The 23,627-nt window shown below is 44.0% G+C and overlaps 1 protein-coding gene across 1 annotated transcript; it reads left to right on the top strand.

Moving 5' to 3' along the window:
• Window positions 1-5,340: 5,340 nt before the first annotated feature.
• Window positions 5,341-23,164, top strand: AMTN (amelotin). The gene is made up of 10 exons (XM_066617903.1): window positions 5,341-5,394; window positions 6,474-6,518; window positions 8,819-8,875; window positions 12,238-12,321; window positions 13,664-13,747; window positions 16,544-16,606; window positions 19,238-19,333; window positions 20,951-20,986; window positions 21,625-21,651; window positions 22,700-23,164. The coding sequence occupies exons 1-10, from the start codon at window positions 5,341-5,343 to the stop codon at window positions 23,162-23,164; spliced, it is 1,011 nt and encodes a 336-aa protein (XP_066474000.1).
• Window positions 23,165-23,627: the final 463 nt, after the last annotated feature.

The raw sequence follows: 23,627 nt of genomic DNA on the forward strand, positions 1-23,627 counted from the left end.
ACAATGGCTTAGTGGAGGGTTCCTATCTCTGTCGACCCACTTCTCTTCCTTCTCCTTTCACTTCCTGGATTGAAAAAGGAAGAAGGGAACAGAGAGGAAGAAGACATGTGGAGGAGAGGAGAGTGCTCAGCTAAAACACTGGAGAGTGGGAAGAGCCGAGGCTGGCACATCACTGGGTAAGGGGGCAGCATTTGGCCTGCTGCCTCAGAAACACAGCCATGTTTCTCAGTCTACCTCTGCTTTATTTCAAGTTGGGGGGGGGGAGAAATTTCTTACTTGTTGGTACTATTTCTCTCCCTAGTAGGGCAAAGGGGGTTTGCGCGAATGCAGGATGTGCCCTTGAGATATGCTTCACAGCTAACAGCAACCAAACCGATTCTAATGATGAGGTTCAGAGTTATGATTCAAGCTGGATTTGGTGTTACTTTTCTACTCACTAGGCATTCAGGGAAACCTTAATTGGCAGCAGAAATCCAGAACTATTTTAGGAGATCATTACGGGATTAGAGGCACCTTGAGAATGAAATGCGTGGGCTGGTTCTTGCCCATTATATATGTCTGCACTTAGTGTATTATGAACCGTATTTTTGCTTACTCCACACTTCTACAGAATAGCTCATTTATTACACACAATTTTTTAACCTGGATGGGAGGCATTAGTTTCTTCTTTGGGTTCAAATTATACTCAGCCAGTCAGATCTGCCATTTCCCCCTGTATTATTACAAACTAATTAAGTAAATTTTCTGCTCTGCTGATGCTGCATGCATCTCTATTATAACTTTAAAAAAATGTATTTCAACGTCATCTTAGCCTCGCCTAGAGCATTAATTATAGCAGATGGACCAGTTATCCAATTCCAGAATTAGATGTGGGTTTGGTGCAAGAGGCGACTCATTCAAATATCCACTTTTCTGGTACAGAGATAAATTGACAGGCAGAAAAGCAACCACTAAACAGCATCTGCTGAGGACAAGAGATAAGACAAGTTAACTCTTCCCATTAAAAAAAGTTTACAATGAGCAATAATGAACTGGAAAAAGAATGAAGTAATGGTGGATAGAGTTTGAGAACCCAATCCTATACATGTCTACTCAGAATTCTCATTATAGTCAATGGGACTTATTCCCAGGTAAGTGTTGATAGGATTGCAGCCTGAATCCCTATCCTAAATATTTTTATTCTGTAGCAAGACCCACTGAGTGCTGTGAGATGTGGTTTGTTTCCATGCTGGAGCTCCTTTCCACACTTAGCAGGAAGCAGAATTGAAATGGAGGTTCCACGCTGCACTTAGGTCTATGTGACATCCCATGTAAAGATCTGGCAATTAAAGAGATAGTACCCTGACAAGCCTCAGTCACACTGGAAAGTCTGGCACAAATCAGGTTCTTAAAAAAAAAAAGGGCAAGACAGAAAACCCAGGGAAGTCCAGCAGTAATTGATAGCTGTTTCACAGGACTACTAGAAAGGGACAGTGAAGCCCTCTTCAGAGATAATTTTCTTTTTCCCAAACCGCCTGATCAACCCCCCTCCCACTATAGCATGTTGTGCAGTCTCTTTTGGTGCAGCTGCATGCTATGGCTGGGAAAGGATAAAATTGGGCCTGGCTAAGAGAAACTTCATCTTGTCCAGATTAAATTTCAGCTTGTTTGCCCTCATCCAGCCCCAGGGCTTTTTTTGTAATAGAACACACCAGAACTGTGTTCTGGCATCTTTTTTCCCCCCACTAGCTCCACCCCCCCTTTTTTTTCACTGCTGGCTAGGGCAGGATTTGAACCTCCGACCCCATGCTCCACAGCCCAGCACTCTCTCGATTGGGCTATGCAGGGGTGCCCAAACCCCGGCCCTGGGACCACTTGCGGGCCTCGAGACCTCTCAATGCGGCCCTAAGGGAGCCCCCAGTCTCTAAAGAGCCTCTGGTCCTCCAGAGATTTGTTGGAGCCCACACTGGCCCGATGCAACTGCTCTCATGTTAGGGCGACTGTTTGACCTCTTGCGTGAGCTGCGGGATGAGGGCTTCCTCCACTGCTTGCTGTTTCATGTCTGTGATGCAGTAGCAGCAGCAAAGGAAAGGCCAGCCTTACTTTGTGCAAAGCCTTTTTATAGGCCTTGAGCTATTGCAAGACCTTCATTCATTCATATAAGTTCATCTTTAATATAGTCATTTATGCAAACTTATGTAAATTTATTCAAATTTTAAATGTAAATTAATTCTTTTTTTCCCTGGCCCCCAACACAGTGTCAGAGAGATGATGCGGCCCTCCTGCCAAAAACTTTGGACACCTCTGGGCTATAGGAACTCCTGTAGTCAAAAGTACTCTTTGCACTGCTGGTTAAGGCAAGATTCAAACCTCTGACCTTATGCTCCACAGCCCAGCACCCTCTCCATTGGGATATAGGAACTCCTATACTCAAAGTGCTCAGAACTAATATATAAGGTCTTGAACCCAGCTGGTGGTCATCAGCACCTCAAGTATTAGTTCCAAACACTCTTAGTCTAAGAGCTCCTATGGCTTAATTGCTAAAGTGTTAGTCTGTGAAGCCAGAGGTTGGGGGTTCAAATCCCCATGAGGAATAATTTTTTTCTTTAGGTGGGGAGGTGCTCCATGGCTGCAAAATATAAAGGTTGGTTGTCAGTTGCCAAAAGGGGGGCCAGTTGAGGCTGCAAAACTCCTCAAAGTTCAGTCCCAGTCAGGCTTTTTTTTTGCCTTTTTTATTTTTTAAGTCCCAGGTAGGACTTAACCCACAGCCTCCAGCAGGGGGCTCACTCCAGGAGCTACCGCAGCAGTTACCAGCCAGGGCAGGTGTTCTGAACCCTCCTCCCTAAAGAGTCCTGTAGGAGATACATGCACGTACATAATAATCAAAGACTATTGGGGGGATCCTATATTTGGAGCCCTCCCTATCTCAGCACAAGAGACTGAGAGCCTGAAAGGTCCAAGGCAGACACTCCCAATCGGTGATGGGAGTAGACCTGATCCCTGCTAGGTCTTTTCCACCCCTTTATGTTTCACTCCAGCTGTGGCAGGAGTGCTTTTGCTATCAGGGAGCTCACACGGGATGGACGTGTGTGTGTGTGTGTGTATATAGTTATTGACTATGCCTAGTTGTATCTTATTACTTATTTCTCCAATAAAAAAAATGGTTTAAAAATAAATAAATAAATGATTAACAAGTTGTGAGTTCCTGCACCTTTTTTTTTTTTTAATACAAAAAAAGCACTGTCCAGCCCTATACCATCTCCAGGCATTGATTCAAACATTCACGGGTTCTGCAGTTGGGGAAAGCAAAGAGAAGCACATGTGGCTTTCATTTGCATATTGATGAAACCCAGTGCCAGTTTGCTGGACAAAATGTATCAGGGTTTTCATGTAGATGTTAAACTGCACCTAGAACAAAATAGAACCCAATGGGACACCATAAGTGGAAGGCCGTGATGCACAAGAGTTTCCCAGCACAACCTTCTATTGCTGACTGGAGTCAGCCACCAACACAGTGGCCCCCAGCTCTGATAGGTGGTCCAGAATGACACTGTGGACCAAAGCATAAAACACTGTCAGAGATCCAGGAGAACCAATAGAGATGCACTCCCTTTGTCCAGTGCCTGGCATAGGTCTAACTACGTGTGACTAAAGCCATTTAAGTTTCAAAATCAATCTGGAAGCCAAACTGAAAAGTTTTCAGATAATCTGTTCCCTCCAGGAATCCCTGAAGCTGGGCTGCCACTATATGCTTGAGCACCATGCCCAAGAATGGCAAGTTGAAGACTGACTGGAAATTATTCAACATGGTGGGATCAAGGGCAGTATTCCCTATAAAAATTTCAGGGACTGTGCAGAGCCCTACCTTTGCTGCGTGGGGTCAGCTCTGGAGTGCTCAGCAGTGACATCATCACCAAGGAAGGTACACGAGGCTCTGATTCTAGCTGCACAGCCATGTGGCCATGCAGCTGAGAGGGAACAGTGTTCAAGGGTGGTCCTTTTCAGCAAAATTGTGCTGAAATACCCAACTGCTAAATATAAACAGAACCATGTCCTCTGTGACTGATGCATCTATCACCCTCCCTACTCACTTGACCAGTCTTCCCCTGGCAGCTTTTATTTATCAGGAAGATCAAGTGTACAAGCAGACAAGCTTAAGCTGTAAAGAATTTACATCCTTGGGAAATATAGTACAGACTGAGCATAAACGCTAGCCAGGCAGATGCCAAAGTTGCCTCATTAAGACATGTCAAAGTGGAGTCCAAGACATGACAGATGTGAATGATAAAGTACTGTACAAGCTGGACATAATGGGCCACTCAGGTATTCACCATCATCTTTGGTTGGCCCAGATGTAATAAGTCCTGTACCATTCACAACTGCTTTGTTGGATGCTCTCTGTGGACACAATGGTGGTGGTGGTGGTGGGGGGGAGTCAACCTTCTTTTCTACCATCACTGTCATGAAGTAGGCCCAAAGGTTGGTTCTTACCTGTGTTCAGTCAGAATCAGCCCAGGTCTTTCTCCATTGTTGCTCTAGTCTAGTAGTCGGCTCAGCTGTTTCACTGAACCATGGAACTATCCTGGCTCTATGATTAGAAAAAGGTCACTCAAGAGCAATCATACTGATATCCTTGGCCATTTCTCCATTCCTGAACTTGACCAAGACCTCAGTAAGGTTGATGCAACCATATGCATCAGCTTGTTTGGCTGAGCATCAGGAAACCATGTGGATCCATAAACCTCCAAGGGAGGACCATTTTCCTAGGTCTTCCACTCCTGCAAACTATGAGAGGCCTAGACCCTGCCAGGTAGCAATCTGCTCCTGTGGGATAATTCCATGTGGTCTGAAAGTGGGGTGGTGGTGTGTAAGCTGCCCTTCTTGGGTGGCACTCCTGTCTACCACTGAGATAAGGTCTTTCCTGGGGAGGGGAAAGTGTGTCTGGTTTTTAGTTCTATTTTTTTATGCCATTCCTTCTCAGTAAGAAAAGATTTCCCACAATGACCACAGACATTCCGCGACATAATGATACTTGATGCTAATAAGATGTTGGGTACTGCGCGAACACCAATGACTTCATGTGGGTTCTGCTCTGATGACTGCCCACTTGGGCAGAAGAGAGTTTAAATGCATGCAGAAAACAGTCACATCTCAAAGGCACGACAGCAACAGAGAGGAGTGCTTCAGCAAAAAGACTGGGCCCCAACGTTTTAATCATTTCTTCTGGACTTGCAATACAACAGCACGGTAAGAAATCCTTACAATGCCAAAGTGGGCCTTTGCATGGTGAGTAATGATACTTCAAAGGCAGTGGGGTAAAAACGGATTTCTGATTCCTTCATGCAGGTACCAATTTGAAACATGAAGCTGGTAATTCTGCTTCTTTCTCTTCTGGGACTGACATTCTCCTTGCCGGTAAGCAGCTTTTAATCTACTCCGCTCACTTGTCTGGTAATGCAAACACCCGAAAGTATACTGTGTGTATGCATATAGCAAAGCTCTGTGACTTGAGCTGCCATTGGAAGTGCCTCTCCCCTCCCATAAGGTTGGAACAGAAACTGGAATTCTCACATCTCAGCATAGTGGTGCATGTGCAGCTTGTCTTGCTCTGGGTTGGAACACCATTCCTATTATGGTGCAAATTTTATGCTTCAAGTTTTGACTCTTAAGGTGCATAAATGATCTGTTACCCATTAGCCAATGTTTCTTGGATTCTGTACATATCAAATTTCAACCTTCTGGATGGCCTGGAAGTACTTTAATCATTTTGGGGTATGTCTTGCTCCCATTTCGAGGGAGCAACTTATGTCTCAGTTTCAGGCTGTTTTAGTAATCAAACACAAGTGTAATATGGTACACATAATTTGCTGTCCAGCATATGTGCTTATAAAATGCATGACAGCAACAATCAGGAAGCTTCCTCCTGTGTATTTTAAAGAGGCAAACAGAAAATAATGCTTACAGGTTTTTTTATGACTGACACCACAGTGATTCCCTTTGGACTGCTGGAAATGTATGAATTCACTGTCCAGAACTAGGAACATACACCATTAAGAAGTTGACCAGCAGTTCTGTGTGAATGCAGCTGACAAGCACATGGTATAGAATTTCATTCAGTGATTTCTGTCACAAACATAACATTGTAATATCAAAGCTCTAATGATATTATTTCATTTCCTTGGACAGAGAGATTATGTTCCATTTCTCACGTTCCCTTACCGCTGACACAGTTCTACTCTTCTGAGGCAGTGGAATATGGAGTTGCTATTGGCTTGATGTAATCTCATGGTTTTGGGTGTTAAACTCTCATATTGGTAGGATATTGCCCACCATAAGTTCTTAGGAATGACTGCAGCAAATCTTATTTCACTAGGTTGCAAGGAACCTAAAATACAGGATGATTAAATGAATAAAGTGCAAATGAAATTATATTCAGCAACATTTTGTTTACATCTGGAATTTATCTCCCTCCTCAGGTGAACCAGGTTCCTCAGATGAACCAACGTGGTAGATTCTTGGCTACAAGCAACAGCAGAGAAGTAAGCCATAAAGGAATGTGTACATGCTTTGTTAGAAAAGCACTTTTAAATTGCATTTGAAACCACACTGCTGAATTATTTGATACAGACCTCTCAAGAAGACAGCATAACCATAGTGAGGAATGGCCTGGGTTCCTCCATTTCCCCTGACTTCTGCCAGATAGCATCTCAGTTCATCCCAGCCTAGGCATGCCACCTCCTGCTGTTGCAAAACTGCTGGCAATGGCCAAACAAGATATAGTGTAGGGCATGTTCTCCTGCTTTGATACTCACTGTCCAGCACTTGCCAAGAATGCAATTCAAAATACACCCTAATATCTTTCGGGTGAATTCTAATATCCTAATTCACCCTAATATCTTTCAGGTGAATCTCATGGGAAGCAGCTGGACAGATAATGTCCGCTGCTGATCCTGCAATTGCTCTTCACTTGCTGCTGGTATAATGAGATCCCTGCCAATCTCTGTTCTCCCTTGACCTATCATCCAAACTGCCACTGCAGCTTGAGAGGGAATAGAACTGAACCTGGAGAACTGGATCCTAAACCCTTGTAGAACATGGTTGTAGAAGATGGTGGAACATAATAGGGCACAAGGCAGGGGAAGAGGCCAAAACATGTGGTGCATTGGGCAGAAAATTCCAATGGCATCCTTAACACTAGGTACAATCCATTAGGAAGTTCTAATGGAAGTGCACAAGCTTAACTGGTATTAATGGAAGCTGTGCAAGAACACTCCCATTTCAATGGGTCTTGTGGAAGAGAACATCCCAGAGATTTGCACCCCACTGATCCTATCTCCCCCCCCCCCCATTCTGCTGTCTCAGAGATGGTTGCAATTTTAAATATAGTCTAACTTTAAGTATAGTTTAAATATAGTCAAGTTTAATTATAGTCTCCTTCTTCCGTACTACCTCCCCAAATATGGGTCTCCATCAATAAACAGGGACAAGGAAAAATAATGATAAAGAAATTTAAAAGGCAATGAAGAAGGCAATCTTGTGTATAGTTAGGCAACTTCAATTCCACTGATGTTTTTGGGATCTGAGCATCTTGTGATTAGAACATGATACATGATGAATACATGATGCACGGATACATACTGAAGTACTCAGAGTTTCAGAGATATTGTATTTCCTGCAAATACTTAGCTGATTTTTTATTGTAATCATTGATGATGACAATTCTGCATAATCATAAGTGTTCAGCAAGATTTAGGTATGCAAGTGTGATATTGTAACATTTATGTTCTTTTCCCCCTCCCTTTTAATTAACCTGAATATTTCCAGAAGCTTTAGTCAAATATTTACTTTCCTCTGCTGGTCTATGGACGTTCTAGATTGGGGTGGCAAACCTTTCAAGTGCATGTGCCCAAATTGGCGATAATCTTCTAAAAAACATTCTCTTGTGTGCCCATGGTAATTTTGAGCAGCAAAATGATCATTTATTATTATTATTATATTTATATTTTACAAATGTCTTATGGAGAAAGTGAACAACACGCTTCTGTGAGAAAGGTATACAAATAATGTAGTAAATAAAATCAAATTCTTAATTTAACATCTGTACACCCCAAGAGCATGATTTGCAGCCTGCCTGGTTCTTGCTGCTTGTGTGACATGGAAATAGAAGTGGTGCATTTGGGGTTCCCAGCCTGCTCTGCTACTACCCCTATCAAACAGAAGTGGCATGGACCAGGCAGGCTGCAGGTCACACACCTCATATATAAACTAAAGGAAAGGGGGGGTGGAAGGCTCCAAATGCGAGAGGTGATCTGGAGTGTGGCAGTCTTCCCCTCCCTTCTTTTTGCAGCACTGGAAGAAGAACAGTAAAAAAGGTCATTAGTGCCTCACTATGCTCCATCCTTGTGTGGGATTTAAACTTTAAATGCCATGCAAGAATGAAGCGAGGGGAGGGGTGGTGGAGTGCTGCCTCCTCGCACAACATTTCAAGTTGAAAAGGACATGTTCCTTTTACAATTTAAACCCTGCGAGATAATAGAGCACGGGGAGGAAAGGAGATGCTTCATTTCCCACTTGCTACGTGCCGACAAAATTTGTTTACATCCCACCTTGGGCATGTGTGCCATAGGTTCGCCACCCCCATCTGGATAATGTTTCAAGTGAAACGAAACATCTCCCAGGTTTAAATGTACGCGTGAATAATAAAAGAGCTACAATATGAGGAAATTTTGGCAGAGAAATTGCACATTGTACTGTATGCATAATTTACGTTACTTGTGTTATGATGAACAATTCAGATATCTTACAGATTGCATGACACTGTCAACCATTTCATTACCAGATCCTGCGACTGTTGCAAAGGTACAGAGCCATGGGAAATACTCCACAGCAAACACAGGTACTTCCATAACTTTAAAAGCAAGATAATTGGATCATACATTGGTGAAGAAATTCATGTCTTAACTGTGTTGTGATTCCCCAAGAACTGTGAAGTAACTGGTACAGATAAGATAATGAGTTCACGTCTCTGTTTCTGTATGCTGGCTTTGATCTAACTAAACTTGCCACTGAATTTCCACCTATGTTGAAATGTCAAGGCTAATTTGTAGGTTGTTGCTCAGGGAAAACATCCCTGGAATGTACAAGGGAAGCAAAAGGATTTATAAGGCTAACAACATTTCACAGAATAGAAGGCTTTGCACACATTCTGGGCTATGCAAGAAAGACGGAATTATTTTGTCCCAGTTTCCTTCCTCTTGCAGAACAGAGGGACAAAAAGTGGGAGGGAAAGTTTGCTCTATTGCACCTCCACTGCCCACGAGGAGGAACATTTAGGGAGAGCTTCAAGAATGCACATGCAAGTATTTGTATTTGCAATCCCTTTCCCCCATCATACACATGACTGATGAATTCAGCAAATTCTGCACTCCCACAGCAATCTCTAGCACACGCCAAGGGAGAAGTCAGTGATGGAAACCTGTTTCTCCATATGTAATTCTCTTCACTGGATTAAAATGGTCTCACTTCTTGTGAAATTTTCAGAGTATCTCAGAGTTCACCTCTTCCAGGACCCTACCTAATTGTTAAGATTCTTCTCGGTAGCCCTTCTGCAAGTCTTCCCATCTGAAGAGAGAGGGCTGTTGACCTTAGATAGGCTCTTCTTTGTTGTGACACCAAGTCTTTGGAATACCCCCTAAGCCACAGAAGCTTGCCTGTCACTGTACCCTTTCAGCACCAGGTGAAGAAGTTTTAGCAAATCTTCATAGTGTGTTTTATCTGGATCACTGATAGTCCAACCATGAAGCAAGGTGAAGCAGATTTCATCAATGGTGACTACAAGGGGTCCAAGAGAGTGGAAGATTTGCTGTGTGTTGCACCCTGGGTCTGCCACTGTCTCCAATAATCCTGCAACTAAGCCACAATGATCCACTTCCCACTGACCTAAGCACGAAGCAGATCATTCCCCTCCCTATAATAATAATAATAATAATAATAATAATAATAATACAGGTATTTATATACCGCCTTTCTTGGTCGTCAGCTTTCCCCTCAGACTTTATTCAAGGCGGTTTACATATGCAGGCTATTTAAATCCCCGTAGGGATTTTTACAATTGAAAGAAGGTTCTATCTTTCAAGAACCACAACATTTCAGATGTTTCTTTCTGATCTGGTTTCACATTCTGGCCTCCATCCTCCCACACTCAGAGCAGATGGAATAACTCGGCTCAGCTTGTCAGCTGCTTCAAGGTCGCATGGTGCCGGTGGCCTCGAACTGGTGACCTTCAGGTTATCTGAAGGTCAAATGGAGGCTTTACCTTCTAGACCAGACCTCCTGCCCAGACCAGACCTCCTCCTCCCTACCTTGAATCTCACACAATTTTCTTACTGCCAGAAGTGCAGGACTTCCAGCTTAATTTGCAGGAACACTGTGCATTGTCCCATTAAATAAAACCGGAAGTCTTGCTTGTCTGGGTTTGATGAAACTGCACAAGAGGCACAGCAAGGAGCTCCCCCCCTTTCAACAGTGCCACAGTAGAGATAGCAGTTGCGGTGCTGGTAGTGTTTAGGGTTGCACCACCCCAAATCCTTTAATTTTCTTGTGCTTTATTTTGCTATTGTACAGTATTTTTATTATTATTTTTACTGCATTTTTATACCTTGCTACACATTCTATGTAAACTGCTTTGAGAGGCCTGGTCTGAAAATCAACAGGCAAATAATCCCAGTGATTAAATAGTCCTTGCCTCAGATGAAGGAGAAGTCACTGTAGTTCATATTCCAAAAAAGGGAATGTATGAACTTTGCTGACATGTGACTTTCCTTTGGTCCCCTTAACTTTGAATTTTCTGTCCTTTAACTTTCTTTCTTTCTGGAAACATTTTCCAGCCCCCCTCCCCGTCAGAGCCATTCCCGGCAGCAGGAGCAAAACAGAGACATTCGCCTTGGTTTTGGTCCCACCATTGGGAATAGCTCCAAAGAGGAGGGGCCACAGGCATGCCGTGGTGAGGCTCCCTGCAAATGTAGTGCTTTGCACCCCCTCTAGCTATGCCACTGATCCTTAGCTATGTTCCCTCTAAGACAGCCATTTTCAACCACTGTGCCATGGCACATTGGTGTGCTGCGAACGGTCTGCAGGTGTGCCACAGGAGTTTGGGGAAAGTCATTTGTTGGTGCAGCCAATGGGGGATGTGAGCCCCCAATGGACAGTGCGGCATGCCCAGTCAGTTATCAAAAGACTGGTGGTGCGCCTTGACAATTTTAGGACCTTATCAGTGTGCCATGAGATGAAAAAAATTAAAAATCATTGCTCTGAGAGGTCTGCGCCATTACCGGACCCCTTCCATTACTGGACCCCTTAGTGGCAGCATCTCTGGATGCTCAGTGATGACATCATATGCCATCACAGGACTTCTGGGAAAGACAAGCTCTGAGCTGCACAGAGCTTGGTTTCAACATGCATGTTTGTGTGGCCAGGGGAATGCTGGTTTTAGTTTGCTTTACAAAGAGGGCCAGCCTTGGGAACTGTGGGGCACAATGCAAAACAGTTTTGTGGGGCCCTCCTACTCAGCAGGATGAATGGCAGCAGCAAGGCATCCGGCAGTGGCTTCACCACCAACTACTTCCGGGTTGGGGGGGGCAATTTCAAGCCAGTCAGACCCAGGGGTAGGTGGGAAGGAGGACCGTCTAGCAGCAATGCTCTCCTAATAGTTCTCTTCTCATGATGCCTTGGCATGGAAGATTCCATGCCGGAGCATCAGCTACAGAACAAGTTGCCACTTGAGACTGCGGCTGATCCATTTGCCACTCCAGTTTGGGGGCCCTCCAGGCTTTGGGGTCCAATTTGACCAAATTGCCCTAAGGCCAACTCTTGTCTCCCAAGCTACTCCTGTCTGTAGGAATTAGCGTGAGGTGTTCATTGCAGCCAAACTAAAAACCTCCCCTTCCTTCACAGAATCTGGACTGCTTTGTTTTTTGAATCAGAGTGTTTGTGAACAACATTCAATTGCCTTGTCTTTCACTAGCTTAACCAATTGAGTCAGAGGCTCCACCCCGACAAGCACGATACAATATACAGATTTGGTTTCATTATTAGAAGGAACAGGGACTGGTAGCAACACTTTGGGAAAGAAGCATGTTTTATGTATCCATCAGTGGACAGATCTCTTTCAGAATGAAAATAATGACCAAATATAAACCTGACCATTTTTAAAAAAAAATTACGATTCACGATTCATTTGTGTTTCTTTCTTGATGATAGCAAAGGTCAAAACTGGGCACTGGACTGCCTCCAGCAAAGCTAGTTCCAGATCAGAATACATTAACAAGTCAGCTACCAAATGAGGTAAGCTAGGAAGAATGTGTCCTATGGAAGAAATCATCATTGCCATGCAGCTTGTTGCTATGGTAGTTGGCACCATGATTTAATAATGCAGACGGAAATCAGCCATCAGGACCAGCTGCCGGTCTCAATTCAGCAGGCAGCCTGGCTTCTGGAGGAATGGCCCAGTAGAATTCTTCTGCTGAGGTCCACTGAACACGGCACTGTGGGTGGGCAGAAAGCTATGAGATCAGAATCCCTGCCCTTACGCTTTGATACGGAGAGTGGGAAAAGTGGCAGCAGGCAAGTCTGATACAATGATTGAAATTCTAGGGGGGTGGTGGTGCCTGGATGCTTCACAAAAAAAGCTACTGCTATTGCTACAGCTTACTACATTTGATGTCTGGTCCAAGAACAAGAGAATGAGGCAGTGTGAATGAAAGAAAACAATCTCCTTACTCTTGCTGTTATTTGTGCTACGAACGTGACTCTGCAGAGGGGAAACGAGGAGCGTAAAACAAATTAATTAGGGTTCCTTTACCCAAAGAAAGGATTCTAGCTTGGTCCTTCTGTACTGTACATGGAGAAGAAAGTCTGTGAGATGGGAATAATATGATAATTATTATGAGATGGGGATAATAGGGTGATCCTGATTTGTGGCAATACACACTGGCATTCCTGGGGAGAGGCAAAGCACTACGTTTATTCAGGTGCCTGGCCACTGGTGTAAAGCTATCCCTCTCCCTCACCTTCAGAGCCAGTCATGGCTGCAAAAGCAAAAGCTTTTACAACCATGACTGGCTCTGAAAGCGAGGAGGAGGGACTGCTCTACACCAGCAGCCAGGAGCCTGAAGAACCTTAGTGTCCGGCTCCCACTGCCATCAAGAATGCCGGTGGCAATAATAACATTCCTAAGGCAGAAACTGAAATATGCATGGGTAGGGTCAATCCTATTCAGAGTTAGAGTACTGGGACTGAGTACAGTATTATCTGAGTAGTAGTTATTGAAGGATCCTGGAAATCCCAGGCAGCCCAATAGTGTTAGGACTCTTAAGATTTTCAAAAGCAATTGCCCTTATTCTATATGTACTGGAGATCGGTGTCATTGATTTTACCTGGCCTGGCTTCAGAACGTACGTATTTGTTTAGGACCACAGCCAAAGATTTTTCCTAACAGCGGTTACTGTGCTTCAGATTTCACTAAGAATACGGGAAATAAATCTGTTTTGTAAACCTCATGAGCAATAGCTTGATCTTTCAAACAGTTACAAACTTTTAACAACTGAGATTGTTCAGGATAACTGGCTAGCCAGATTATATTTTTTAAATAATTGGCTGATCTGTGTAATTCTTTCTCATTTGGCAGGCTACTCCATTTGAATGGCCATTTGCAAATTTTCCAGTGATTTTCCCACAAAATCCATTTGATCTGGGAGCTCCAAACTTGCAGGTAAGAAAGCTTCTTAGTGAGCAATCCAACAGATGCGCTCAGCTGGCACAAGTCCCATGCACCGGCCTGGGAGGGTCGCAAACGTGCTGTAAATAACGTTTGCACCTCCTTTGAAGAAAGCTGTGGTGGTGCATGGAGGTGCACCAGGTTGAGGAGGCCAGATCCAGCCTCTGCGGTGGCAAGTGAAGGTTTGTTTGCACTGGCCAAGCTTGGCTGGTGTGGGGTTCTGGGTGGGGGGGCATGGGAAGGGTGGGGAGGAGGTGTTCCAAGGTGTTCCTGGGTGGGGGGAGGGTAGGCAGCAGGTGGGTCCATGGGTGGGCAGGTGAGAGCAGGAGGCAGGGCCAGTATCCAGCACCTACACCCATTCCCGGGTGGCACAGAGTGGCTCTAGGCTGCTCCGTTCTGCTCAGATCTGCACCACCTCTTCAGGTGCCACAGATCTGAGTAGACCCATTGGGGTCGCTGCAGCTCTCCCTGGGGGAAAGGGAACTTTTCTCCTTGCCTGGGGCCAAGCCGCAGCCAGCCCCAAACTTGCCCTGGACAGAGCGCAGGCACACCGGTCTGCCTGTTCCAGCACAAGTTAGGATTGCGCTGTTAAACTACTAAGAAACATTTAGAGATTCACGTCTGTCCAGAAATGCACTGTGCTAGTCAGGATTCGTCACTGAGATTTGAGTCCTGCAACTATTGAGACTTTCCATTGACTGCATTGATTCCACTGAAATAAGTAGTTAAATAAAAACACCCCATCTTTTGAGAACGAGGATGCAATTTTTAGCCAGTTTGAAGGAAATGAAAGCACATGCTGTATTCTAACTGCTGCGGTACACGCGTCACAAACCCACTCAAGAATGTTATAGAAACAAGAACTTCAAGTGATATGACCACCAAGGGCCAAAATAGACACAAGGGACACAGAGCTGCCACTGCATTCTCTTCTCCAGCTGTTTCTCTTCTAACATCTAACACAAACAACGCATGACAGGATATAATCACGCTGCAATTCCCTGGCTTCTGCTCACCAATTATGTGAGGTGAGGTGAGACAAGGAGACAAACGGGATGATGCCGTCACCCTTTGTTGTTAGATGTTGTGTGGAAGAGAGAGAGCGGAGACACTGAATGTCAGTAGCTCTGTTTCTCTTATTATATCCTGTCTGGCTCCAAATGGCATGAATTCTGGATTCAACAATACCAAATGACTGATTATAGAGGCCCAAATCCTAACCATCAATTAATCAAGCCTAAGAGTGGATAAAAGCATTTTCATATATTGCGTCAACATCAGGCACCTTAACCCTTCAGGCGTTTGGTTCATCCTGCATTTTTTTGTTCTTACTGTATATTGTTATCTTCTTACTGTCTATTGTTATCACCCATTTATATAGCTTTTCATATGGAAAGTGCTTTACAATTAACCCGCTCTCACAACAGCCCTGTGAGGTCAATCTTGGCCAACTGGCCCAAGAATAAACACTGAGAGGAGCTCAAGTCTACTCCCATCACATAGTAAAACTGTTTCTGGGCTGCATTTATTTGAAAATATTTTCATCACACCCTTCCACTACAGCAGCTCTCATGATGGTTTATATTCAATTAAACTCAAATATCAGCAGCAACAACAAAAAACCCTTAAGAATACATACTAAAACTGGTAAGTTATATACAAAGCCAGCAATAAAAGACTAGGGGTTCCATCCTAATGGGCCTGCACAGGTGCACAATATTGCAAACATGCCATAAGGTGCACCTGTGACACTCACCGCTGGGCCAGTGCCCACACTGGTTCAGGATGAACCCATGCTGAGCCAACACCAGACAGAGGACTGATGAATGCCGCCCAGAGTGCCGGACGAGTGCCTGGCAGTGCAGTGGTCATGAGCATGGGGGGAGGCATTCCAGGGCGGGGGAAAGAGTAGGGGGAAGGTGGAATGGGGGAGTTGGGGCAGGAGGGGGACAGAAATGGCAGCAGGCCCTGCTGCCATATTCCAATCCCCTCCTGACCAGAGAGACCTGACATGGAACTTCTCGAATCTTCACCTGCTCAGTGGGCACAGATCTGAAGTGACCCATAGGGGCTACCTGGAAATTATACGGGGTAAGGGAGCATATGATATAATAATAATAATAATAATAATAATAATAATAATAATAATAATAATAATAATAATAATAATAATAATAAACTTTATTTATATCCCACCCTTCTCCCCGAAAGGGATCCAGGGCGGGTTACAACATGTTAAAAACATTTTAAAAAACATAATTTAACAGCAAATAAAAACATATTAAAACACATTAACAGATACCATAAAAACAGTAGTCAGATAAAAAGTCAGATAAAAAGAGCAAAACGCAGCAAATCATAGAGGAATCAGGCCTGTAAAAATACTAAAAGGTATAGAAAAGATGTTAAAAAGGCCATGAACTCAGAAGGCTTGTTTAAACAAAAAGGTCTTCAGGCCTCGCTGAAAAGTCTCAAGAGAGGGAGCCATTCTCAAATCAAGGGGAAGGGAGTTCCATAACATTGGTGCCACTACTGAGAAGGCCCTATTTCTTGCCGCCGCCCCACGTACCTCCTTAGGCAGCGGCACTTGTAAAAAGGCTTTCTCTGATGACCTAAGAAGACGAGCCGGATTGTACGGAAGTAGGCGATCTCCTGAACTGATCTAGAGTATACTTCATGAATGAACTTTAATGTGGGTCTCTCACTAATTTTGTGCCTAGCAAGCGTTATTTGGATGTATTTGGACTTTTAATGTTCTTGCAGTAAACTTCAACCATTCTTGTGTTACAGACAACTTTTCCTGGCTTCAATGTGCTCCCGCTACCCCAGATGCTACCAATAGATGTGAATTATGTAAGCTTTGGTCTGCTTTTTTAAAACAGCATACTGTTTTGTACTATTAGATTTCACTGCAAAGTCCTTGATTACCAAAAAGCAACGAAGTCATTTTTTTCCTGTCTTGGTGTGCATTGGTTAAGATCAAGTTCAATATCTGTAATGGTCTTCTGGTATAAGAAGACACCATTGTGGCTGCTCTTAATATGGCATTTTTCATTGTTCAAAAAGCATTAAAAGAGCATGTCAAATATGCTATTTTCTGGTGACTGTCCCTGGTAAATCATTGACCTTGTTTTGCCTTTTCACTGAGGCTGCATTGGTGCTGGAAAGTTAGACAGGATTGGGCCCTAAGGCCTCATCGAATTCACAGCCTGCCTGTTCTCAAGCTGCATTTGAAGAGGCTGATTTTGAGATCATGATATTTCTCGAGAATTTCTGTAATCAAATGAACAAATACCCTCTTGATTTGCAATCAGAGCAGGACAAGCGATTGCAGAGAATATGAATACATTGCTCAGAGGAGAGCCTTTAGCAATGGCAAATACTGGGTGCAGGGGCAGTGCCCTGACAGGGATGCATGGTATGAAAATAATAATAATAATAACAACAGTATTTATATACCGCTTTCCAACTAGAAGTTCACAAAGCGGTTTACAGAGAAAAATCAAATGACTAAATGGCTCCCTGTCCCAAAAGGGCTCACAATCTAAAAGATGCAAATGAATACCAGCAGACAGCCACTAGAACAGACAGTGCTGGGGTGAGGTGGGCCAGTTACTCTCCCCCTGCTAAAAAAAGGAGCACCCACTTGAAAAAGTGCCTCTTACGCAATTAGCAGGGGTTAAATATTACTGTAAAGTGAAACATAGGCACAAGAGTATCCCTTTTACATGCATGAAACATTACATAATGGATATTCCACAGAGGTATACTGCCCTCAGATAAAGGGTGTTCAGGATAATGTGTTATGAATAAGGAAGACATTTTAAAATGGAGCACGTTCTTTTGCCATTTCTTCTGATTTTTGGTTTAACCCCCATTACTGATACAGGTCGTTCCTCATTATCCGCTGGGGTTGCGTTTCAGAACGCCTAGTGGATAAAAAAATCCATGGATAAAAAAATCTGTGTATAACAAGGTTGGGCCTGTATATTTATCATTCAAAGATATATGCAAATTAAAATAGTCCATTGCCTAACGCTGGAATTAAGCTTTAAAGGCAGCACAGCTAGATAGCATCAGGCACTCAGTGCCCGTATCTAGTACATAGGTTAAAGCAGTGTTCTTCAGCTTTGGGACCCCAGTGGGGTCACAAAGCCTCAGTCTGGGGTCACGGCAACTTACAGGAATGAAAAACAACAACAACAACAACAACAGGTATTTGTATACTGCCTTTCTTGGTCTTTATTCAAGACTTTATTCAAGGCGGTTTACATAGGCAGGCTTTATTTAAATCCCTTATTAAATAGGGATTTTTACAATTTGAAAGAAGGTTCTTTCTTTCAAGAACCACTACATTCAGGTGTTCCATTCCGATCTGGCTTCACATCCTGGCCTCCATCCTCCCACGCTCAGAGCAGATGGAAATTGCTCGGCTTCAGCTTGTCAGCTACTTCAAGGTCGCACGGTGCCGGTGGCCTCGAACTGGCGACCTTGTGGATGTTATCTTCAGGCAGACGGAGGCTCTACCCTCTAGACCAGACCTACAGAAAAAGGTTGAAGACCACTGGACTGGAGCACCAGCAGGTGAAAGGAGAGGCATCTGATGTACTCCTTCAGGTGCCAGGAGATTGTTTCCCAGTGCTGCTCAGGTTCTGCTCAGCATGGGTGATAAAATAGCTTTCACTAGTGCCAGGAGGGCATTACAGGGACAGAGAGTGGGCAGGGATGGGATAGGTGTATAGGGTCCTAGGAGAGGGCTGGGATCAACTGTGAGGTCCTCAGTCTCATATATTTTTTTATTTATGTATTGGGGTCATGGCATGAAAAAGGTTGAAGACCACTGGGTTAAAATAAGATGCGCAGATAGATGCTGAGGAACAGCCAAGTCACTTTCTAACTGCGGGCTTAAGGAGCTGTGGGTTTGCAGTGCTCACCTCCTACTTCCTACTACCTCTCCAGTTAGTGAAGAGAGCCAGGAGCTCACAGGACTGGTTCAGGCAATAGGCCCACATTGCTAAAATTAATGACACAAATAAATATATTGTTGAAACTCCTCACATATCAGCTATTAATGTGAGCAGCAATGCTTTCTAATCATGGAGGGCAGGAGATAAATACAGGAACGGAACTGAGCCGGGTCTAGCGCCTGGGCGCTAGATCGGGCTCAGTCGTCCCGCCCCCTAATGCCAGCCAGCCAATCAGCTGGCAGCAAAGCCCTGCTGCCGGCTGATAGGGGGGCTAGCCTGGCAATCATTGCTAGCGTGCCAATAGAGGCACGCTAGCTGCCTTTACGACAGCACAATATCCCTCCCTCATATCTACCTTGTTTAACCCTGGAATTTAATTATTTATAGATCTTCCTGTCAGATGTTGGGAATTTCAAGCAAATTTTACATATCACAGTTCTTCAATTGACTGTTCAAAATTTTGTCTCTTTCCCCCTTTATATTGTTTGTAATATGAACAAATCGACTTTTCATTTAGGTTAATGCTCTGATAGCAGCATTATCCTCAATGCAGACATTGCCTGGAACAGGCGGTGGGATGACTGCACCACAACAGCTGCTGCCACCACAACCAGTAAGTATTTTATAGCACTGGTAGCAGTGCGATTGTACATGCCTCTTCCTTCATATCTGTCTGCAGCATTTATGCCTTGCCAGGTCGGAATTTCTGCTGGTACACTCATCCTTTTAGGCAGACCAGTGTAGCTGTGGGAACTCGGATGTAAATGAAAATAACATTCGGATCTCCTCTAGAATTAACATCCATGCTTCCTATATCTATATCATATGTTATGTTTACACTAAGCCCATCCATGAGGCCATCCAAGAGGGTACCTGGGAGCACCCCCTGAAGTGGGGAGCATACATCTCTATCTGCCCACTTGTTTCCACTGCTCCTTCTTCTTCTTCCATTCTCCTTCCACTCCTCGAATTGGAAAAGGAAGAAGGAGTCAGAGAGGAAGAGGAAATGTGGAAGGGAGAAGAAAGCTGAGCTAGAAAGCCAGAACATCATCAGCTTCACAACTGATGGCAATTTCAGGCAGCAATGGAGGAGGATATCCAAAGAAGACAGCTAGACAGATGGGGGGGGGGAGAAAAGGTGGCTGGAGACACAGGTAAGGGAGAGGAATGGAGAAGGAGAAAGGAGACAAGAATGGAGCCAGAGAAGGAGGAAGAAAGGAGCCAAGTAAGAGCCAGTGGGAAGAACCAGGGGAAGGTGGGGAAGGTGAAGAGCAACTAGATCCCCCCCCCCAGGAGAGAAGAGACTGAGGAAGAGGAAGAAGCTCAGTGGGAAGAAACAGCGGGATAGTTAAATGCAAACAAGTACATTTACTCCTGTGCCTTTATTCTGCAAGAGAGAGACTGCTGGCAGATGCAACTTTTCTCACTCCTGCATTACAAGTTGCACCTGCCAAAAATTCATTTTTCTATACAAATCTTCATGGTTTTAGAGCTATGTCAATATTTGTCCATGCTGGTGATGTTACCCAGGGCAGCCCAGTCAAAGAGCCCACTAAAATTCTTTGAGTGGCAGGTTGGGAACTGGCAAACTGGTGGGGAGGTACCCTGTAACCTGCACCCACCGACCACCTTCCCCAGTCTGCCGCCTACGTGGCAGTACCATCCAGTCTCTGCTCCATCCTCTTTTCATGCTTGCTCTCCTTGGAAAGTGAGCAGGAAGTGGGTCACCTTCTCCTGTGGCATTATAGCTGAGAATTGTTCTGAAGGTGGAGGTGTTGGTCACCGTAATCCTGTTCTTGATGGTTGTCCTGGACAAAGGAAGATTCCCCCACCATCTCCTCTCTGTGCCTCTTCAAAGCAGGCTAGTGTGGGGAGGATTTCCCCCTGCTGGCCATTTTAAAGAAGTACCAGTGGGAGAGGAGGTCAGGAGGTGCCAGAGGCAATAGAGTGTGCACGCATTAGCATATTCAAAACAAACCCAAGGGATGGTGGAATTGGGCCATCTCAGGTAGCTGTTGAGATTTGGCCAAGCCTGATGTCATGGCACAATCAATTCATAGCGCTACGAAGTCACTTCTGAAACAGTTTATAATTCCCAGAACTGAGCAGAGAAAGGAGGTAGCCGTGTCCTCAAATTCACACAAAGCTAGTTTATTTCCATCAGGCTTATCTATAATTAGCCAAGGCTACTTTAATAACCTAAATATAATTATTACTACCTTTCTTGCAGATACTTCCAATTATAGTTGCACAGATGGGACCACAGGTAAGAAGTAAGCCAAGTGGAAAGTCTTTGACTTGGGCTTTTGATATGTGCATTTCCCTTGTTTGTCTGACAAATAGCTTCTCATAATTTATTAGAGATGTCCAATCTTACAGTAGGGATTGTGTGTGGGAAATGCATTTGAGGATGCACGGGGACCATTTCCAGCCTCAGATCCAGAAGGCTGTTTGGCTTGTTATGAAAACTACTAAAAGCAGATGGAGTGGACAAGCTGTGCTTAATAGCTAGGAGCTGGTGTAGTTAATGGGCTGGGCTGTGAACCAGGAACTCTCCATTGCAGATTTTGTCTCGTCATGAACTCATTAACAACCCAATCCTAAAGGGATTGGGTATCATCAGAACGCCTCTTTCCGCTGGTGCAGACTGCTGTAAAGCCATCAGTGGGAGTCATAAAAGGCATTCCAGCCTCTTTCCAAGTATTGTGCTTTTGGGATGCTGGTGGGAAGGCTGGAGTCTTTCTATTAGTACATATAGATGTAGACAGAAAGATATAGATGAGCTGCTATTAGTATAGAATAAGTCAGTACTTTGTGGACTTTTTAAGTCTATGGTTTTGTTTTTAATGTGAAAGGCCCTCTAAAATTTCCCCCCTCTCTTTTTCTTCTTTGTTGGGGTTTTAGGGTGCAGTGCTCAGTTCTGAAGAAATGGTAAATAACTCACTTCTTGACTTATATGTTTATTTTATAACATGCCTGTACTGTATCAGAATCAATAACATCAAGCTGTTCTCAGCTGGTTGGGTTAGCATGCTGATTTCTATAGCCTCCACTATATAAGAATAAACAGAAATTTGCAGGTTATTATGACCAGGGCTGGATGAATTTAACTCGAGTGCAGAAAAATTGCAGAATTTAGTACTGATTACAGAACGTGGCTCTATTAGAATCTTAGCTTTCATTTAAAATAAAAGCAAGCTTCTAGTTCTTAATGGCTTTAGAGATAGCCTTTCCACTGTGTGGACAATGCCTGCTGAAACTTTTGAATCCTGGCGGAGGGGGAATGGGGTAATAAGATTTTCAGCACGTTGGGGGCTCTACTGACCAGCCTGAATCATTGCCTCTCTTTTTGACTTGAAGAACCAAAATAAAGAATGCAAACAAAGGGAATATATGCATGTTTTCTTAATTACTAGTATCACAATATACTAGTCACAGAATTCAGCTTTCTTTGTTGAATCTGAATCTTCCCACATTCGTGCGGAGGTAGATATAAGGGTGCCACTTCAAACATTAAGAACATAAGAACATAAGAAGAGCCCCGCTGGATCAGGCCAAAGGCCCATCTAGTCCAGCTTCCTGTGTCTCACAGTGACCCACCAAATGCTTCAGAGAACACACTAGACAACTGACACAACCTGCATCCTGGTGCCCTCTCCTGCGTCTGGCAACCAGAGACAGCCTACCTCTACCTTGCACATACCTACCATGACTTGTATCCCGTAATGAACTTTTCCTCCAGAAATTTGTCCAATCCCCTCTTAAAGGCATCTAGGCAAGATGCTATCACTACTTCCTGTGGCAAGGAGTTCCACAGACTAATTACACGCTGGGTAAAGAAGAAGTTGGAAATGGGAAAGGACAGCCACATTCAGCTTGTTCTCCTTCTTTTCTTGGAAACATCCACAGTAGGCCTCTGTGATCTCTGCCAGTGGTCTAACATTTTGATATGTTCTCTTCACTTCTCCTCCCTCCCCAGCAACCACTTTCACAGATTTTCACTGGGTTACTTGTCCCTGGAACACAAGGAGGACTACTTCCTTCTGGTCAGTCTGGGGTCCTCCCTGAAGGTCAAGAGGGACTTCTTCCCGCAGGCCAGACTGGATCCAATCAGGGCAATCTGCCATTTCCAGAAGGCACACCTGGCATGACAGCACCAGCTGGCCTCCAGAAGATTTTCCCGACAGCGAACGATGACCTGAGTGATGCTGCAAATGGACTGTACCCGACTCCTTCCGGCTTTAGAATGCCAACAGCGATGACAAACGATGTGTTTGCAGAACATGCAGCTAAGATAAATATGGAGCCAAGTGAGCTTCGGGAACCACCGACTTCTGTTGTAAAACTTGATCAGGACAATAACCAGAAACATCATAATCTATCTCGAGGAGACAGCTACATGCCAACAAACACTGTGGCAAGTAAGCCTCAGAAAGAGCCATAGATAAGGGACGTCTAAAGTCATGTATTCTGTAAATTGGCTGTCATGTGCAGATGCCAACATACATGTGGTAACTGTTGTCAAATTTGTGAGTAATGGTGGTAGGAGGATTTTTTTAAAAAAAACAATCATTCTTAGTTTGAAATTTCCCGTTTCACAAAGGGCAACCACCTTTAAAAGGTGAAAAGGAACCCCCCCCCCCCAGCAGCACATAAATCTAGCTCTTAGAGCACAAGCTAAAAATTATTACTTGGAAGTAAGCCCCATTTTTATCAATGGCACTTACTCCCAGGCAAGTGTGTTTAAGATTTTGGCATTAATGGCCTAAGGCTTAGGTGCACTGGAAAATTAAGTATAATTCATGTACTGATAAAAATATTATCATGATTAAAAGCTTTTGGTTTCATGCTTCTTTTCAGTCAGACTCTTCTTCATAGGAATCTCACACATAAACTTCATTCAGTGT

The sequence above is a fragment of the Tiliqua scincoides genome, chromosome 2 (genome assembly GCF_035046505.1).
Source record: "Tiliqua scincoides isolate rTilSci1 chromosome 2, rTilSci1.hap2, whole genome shotgun sequence".
Taxonomy (NCBI): domain Eukaryota; kingdom Metazoa; phylum Chordata; class Lepidosauria; order Squamata; family Scincidae; genus Tiliqua; species Tiliqua scincoides.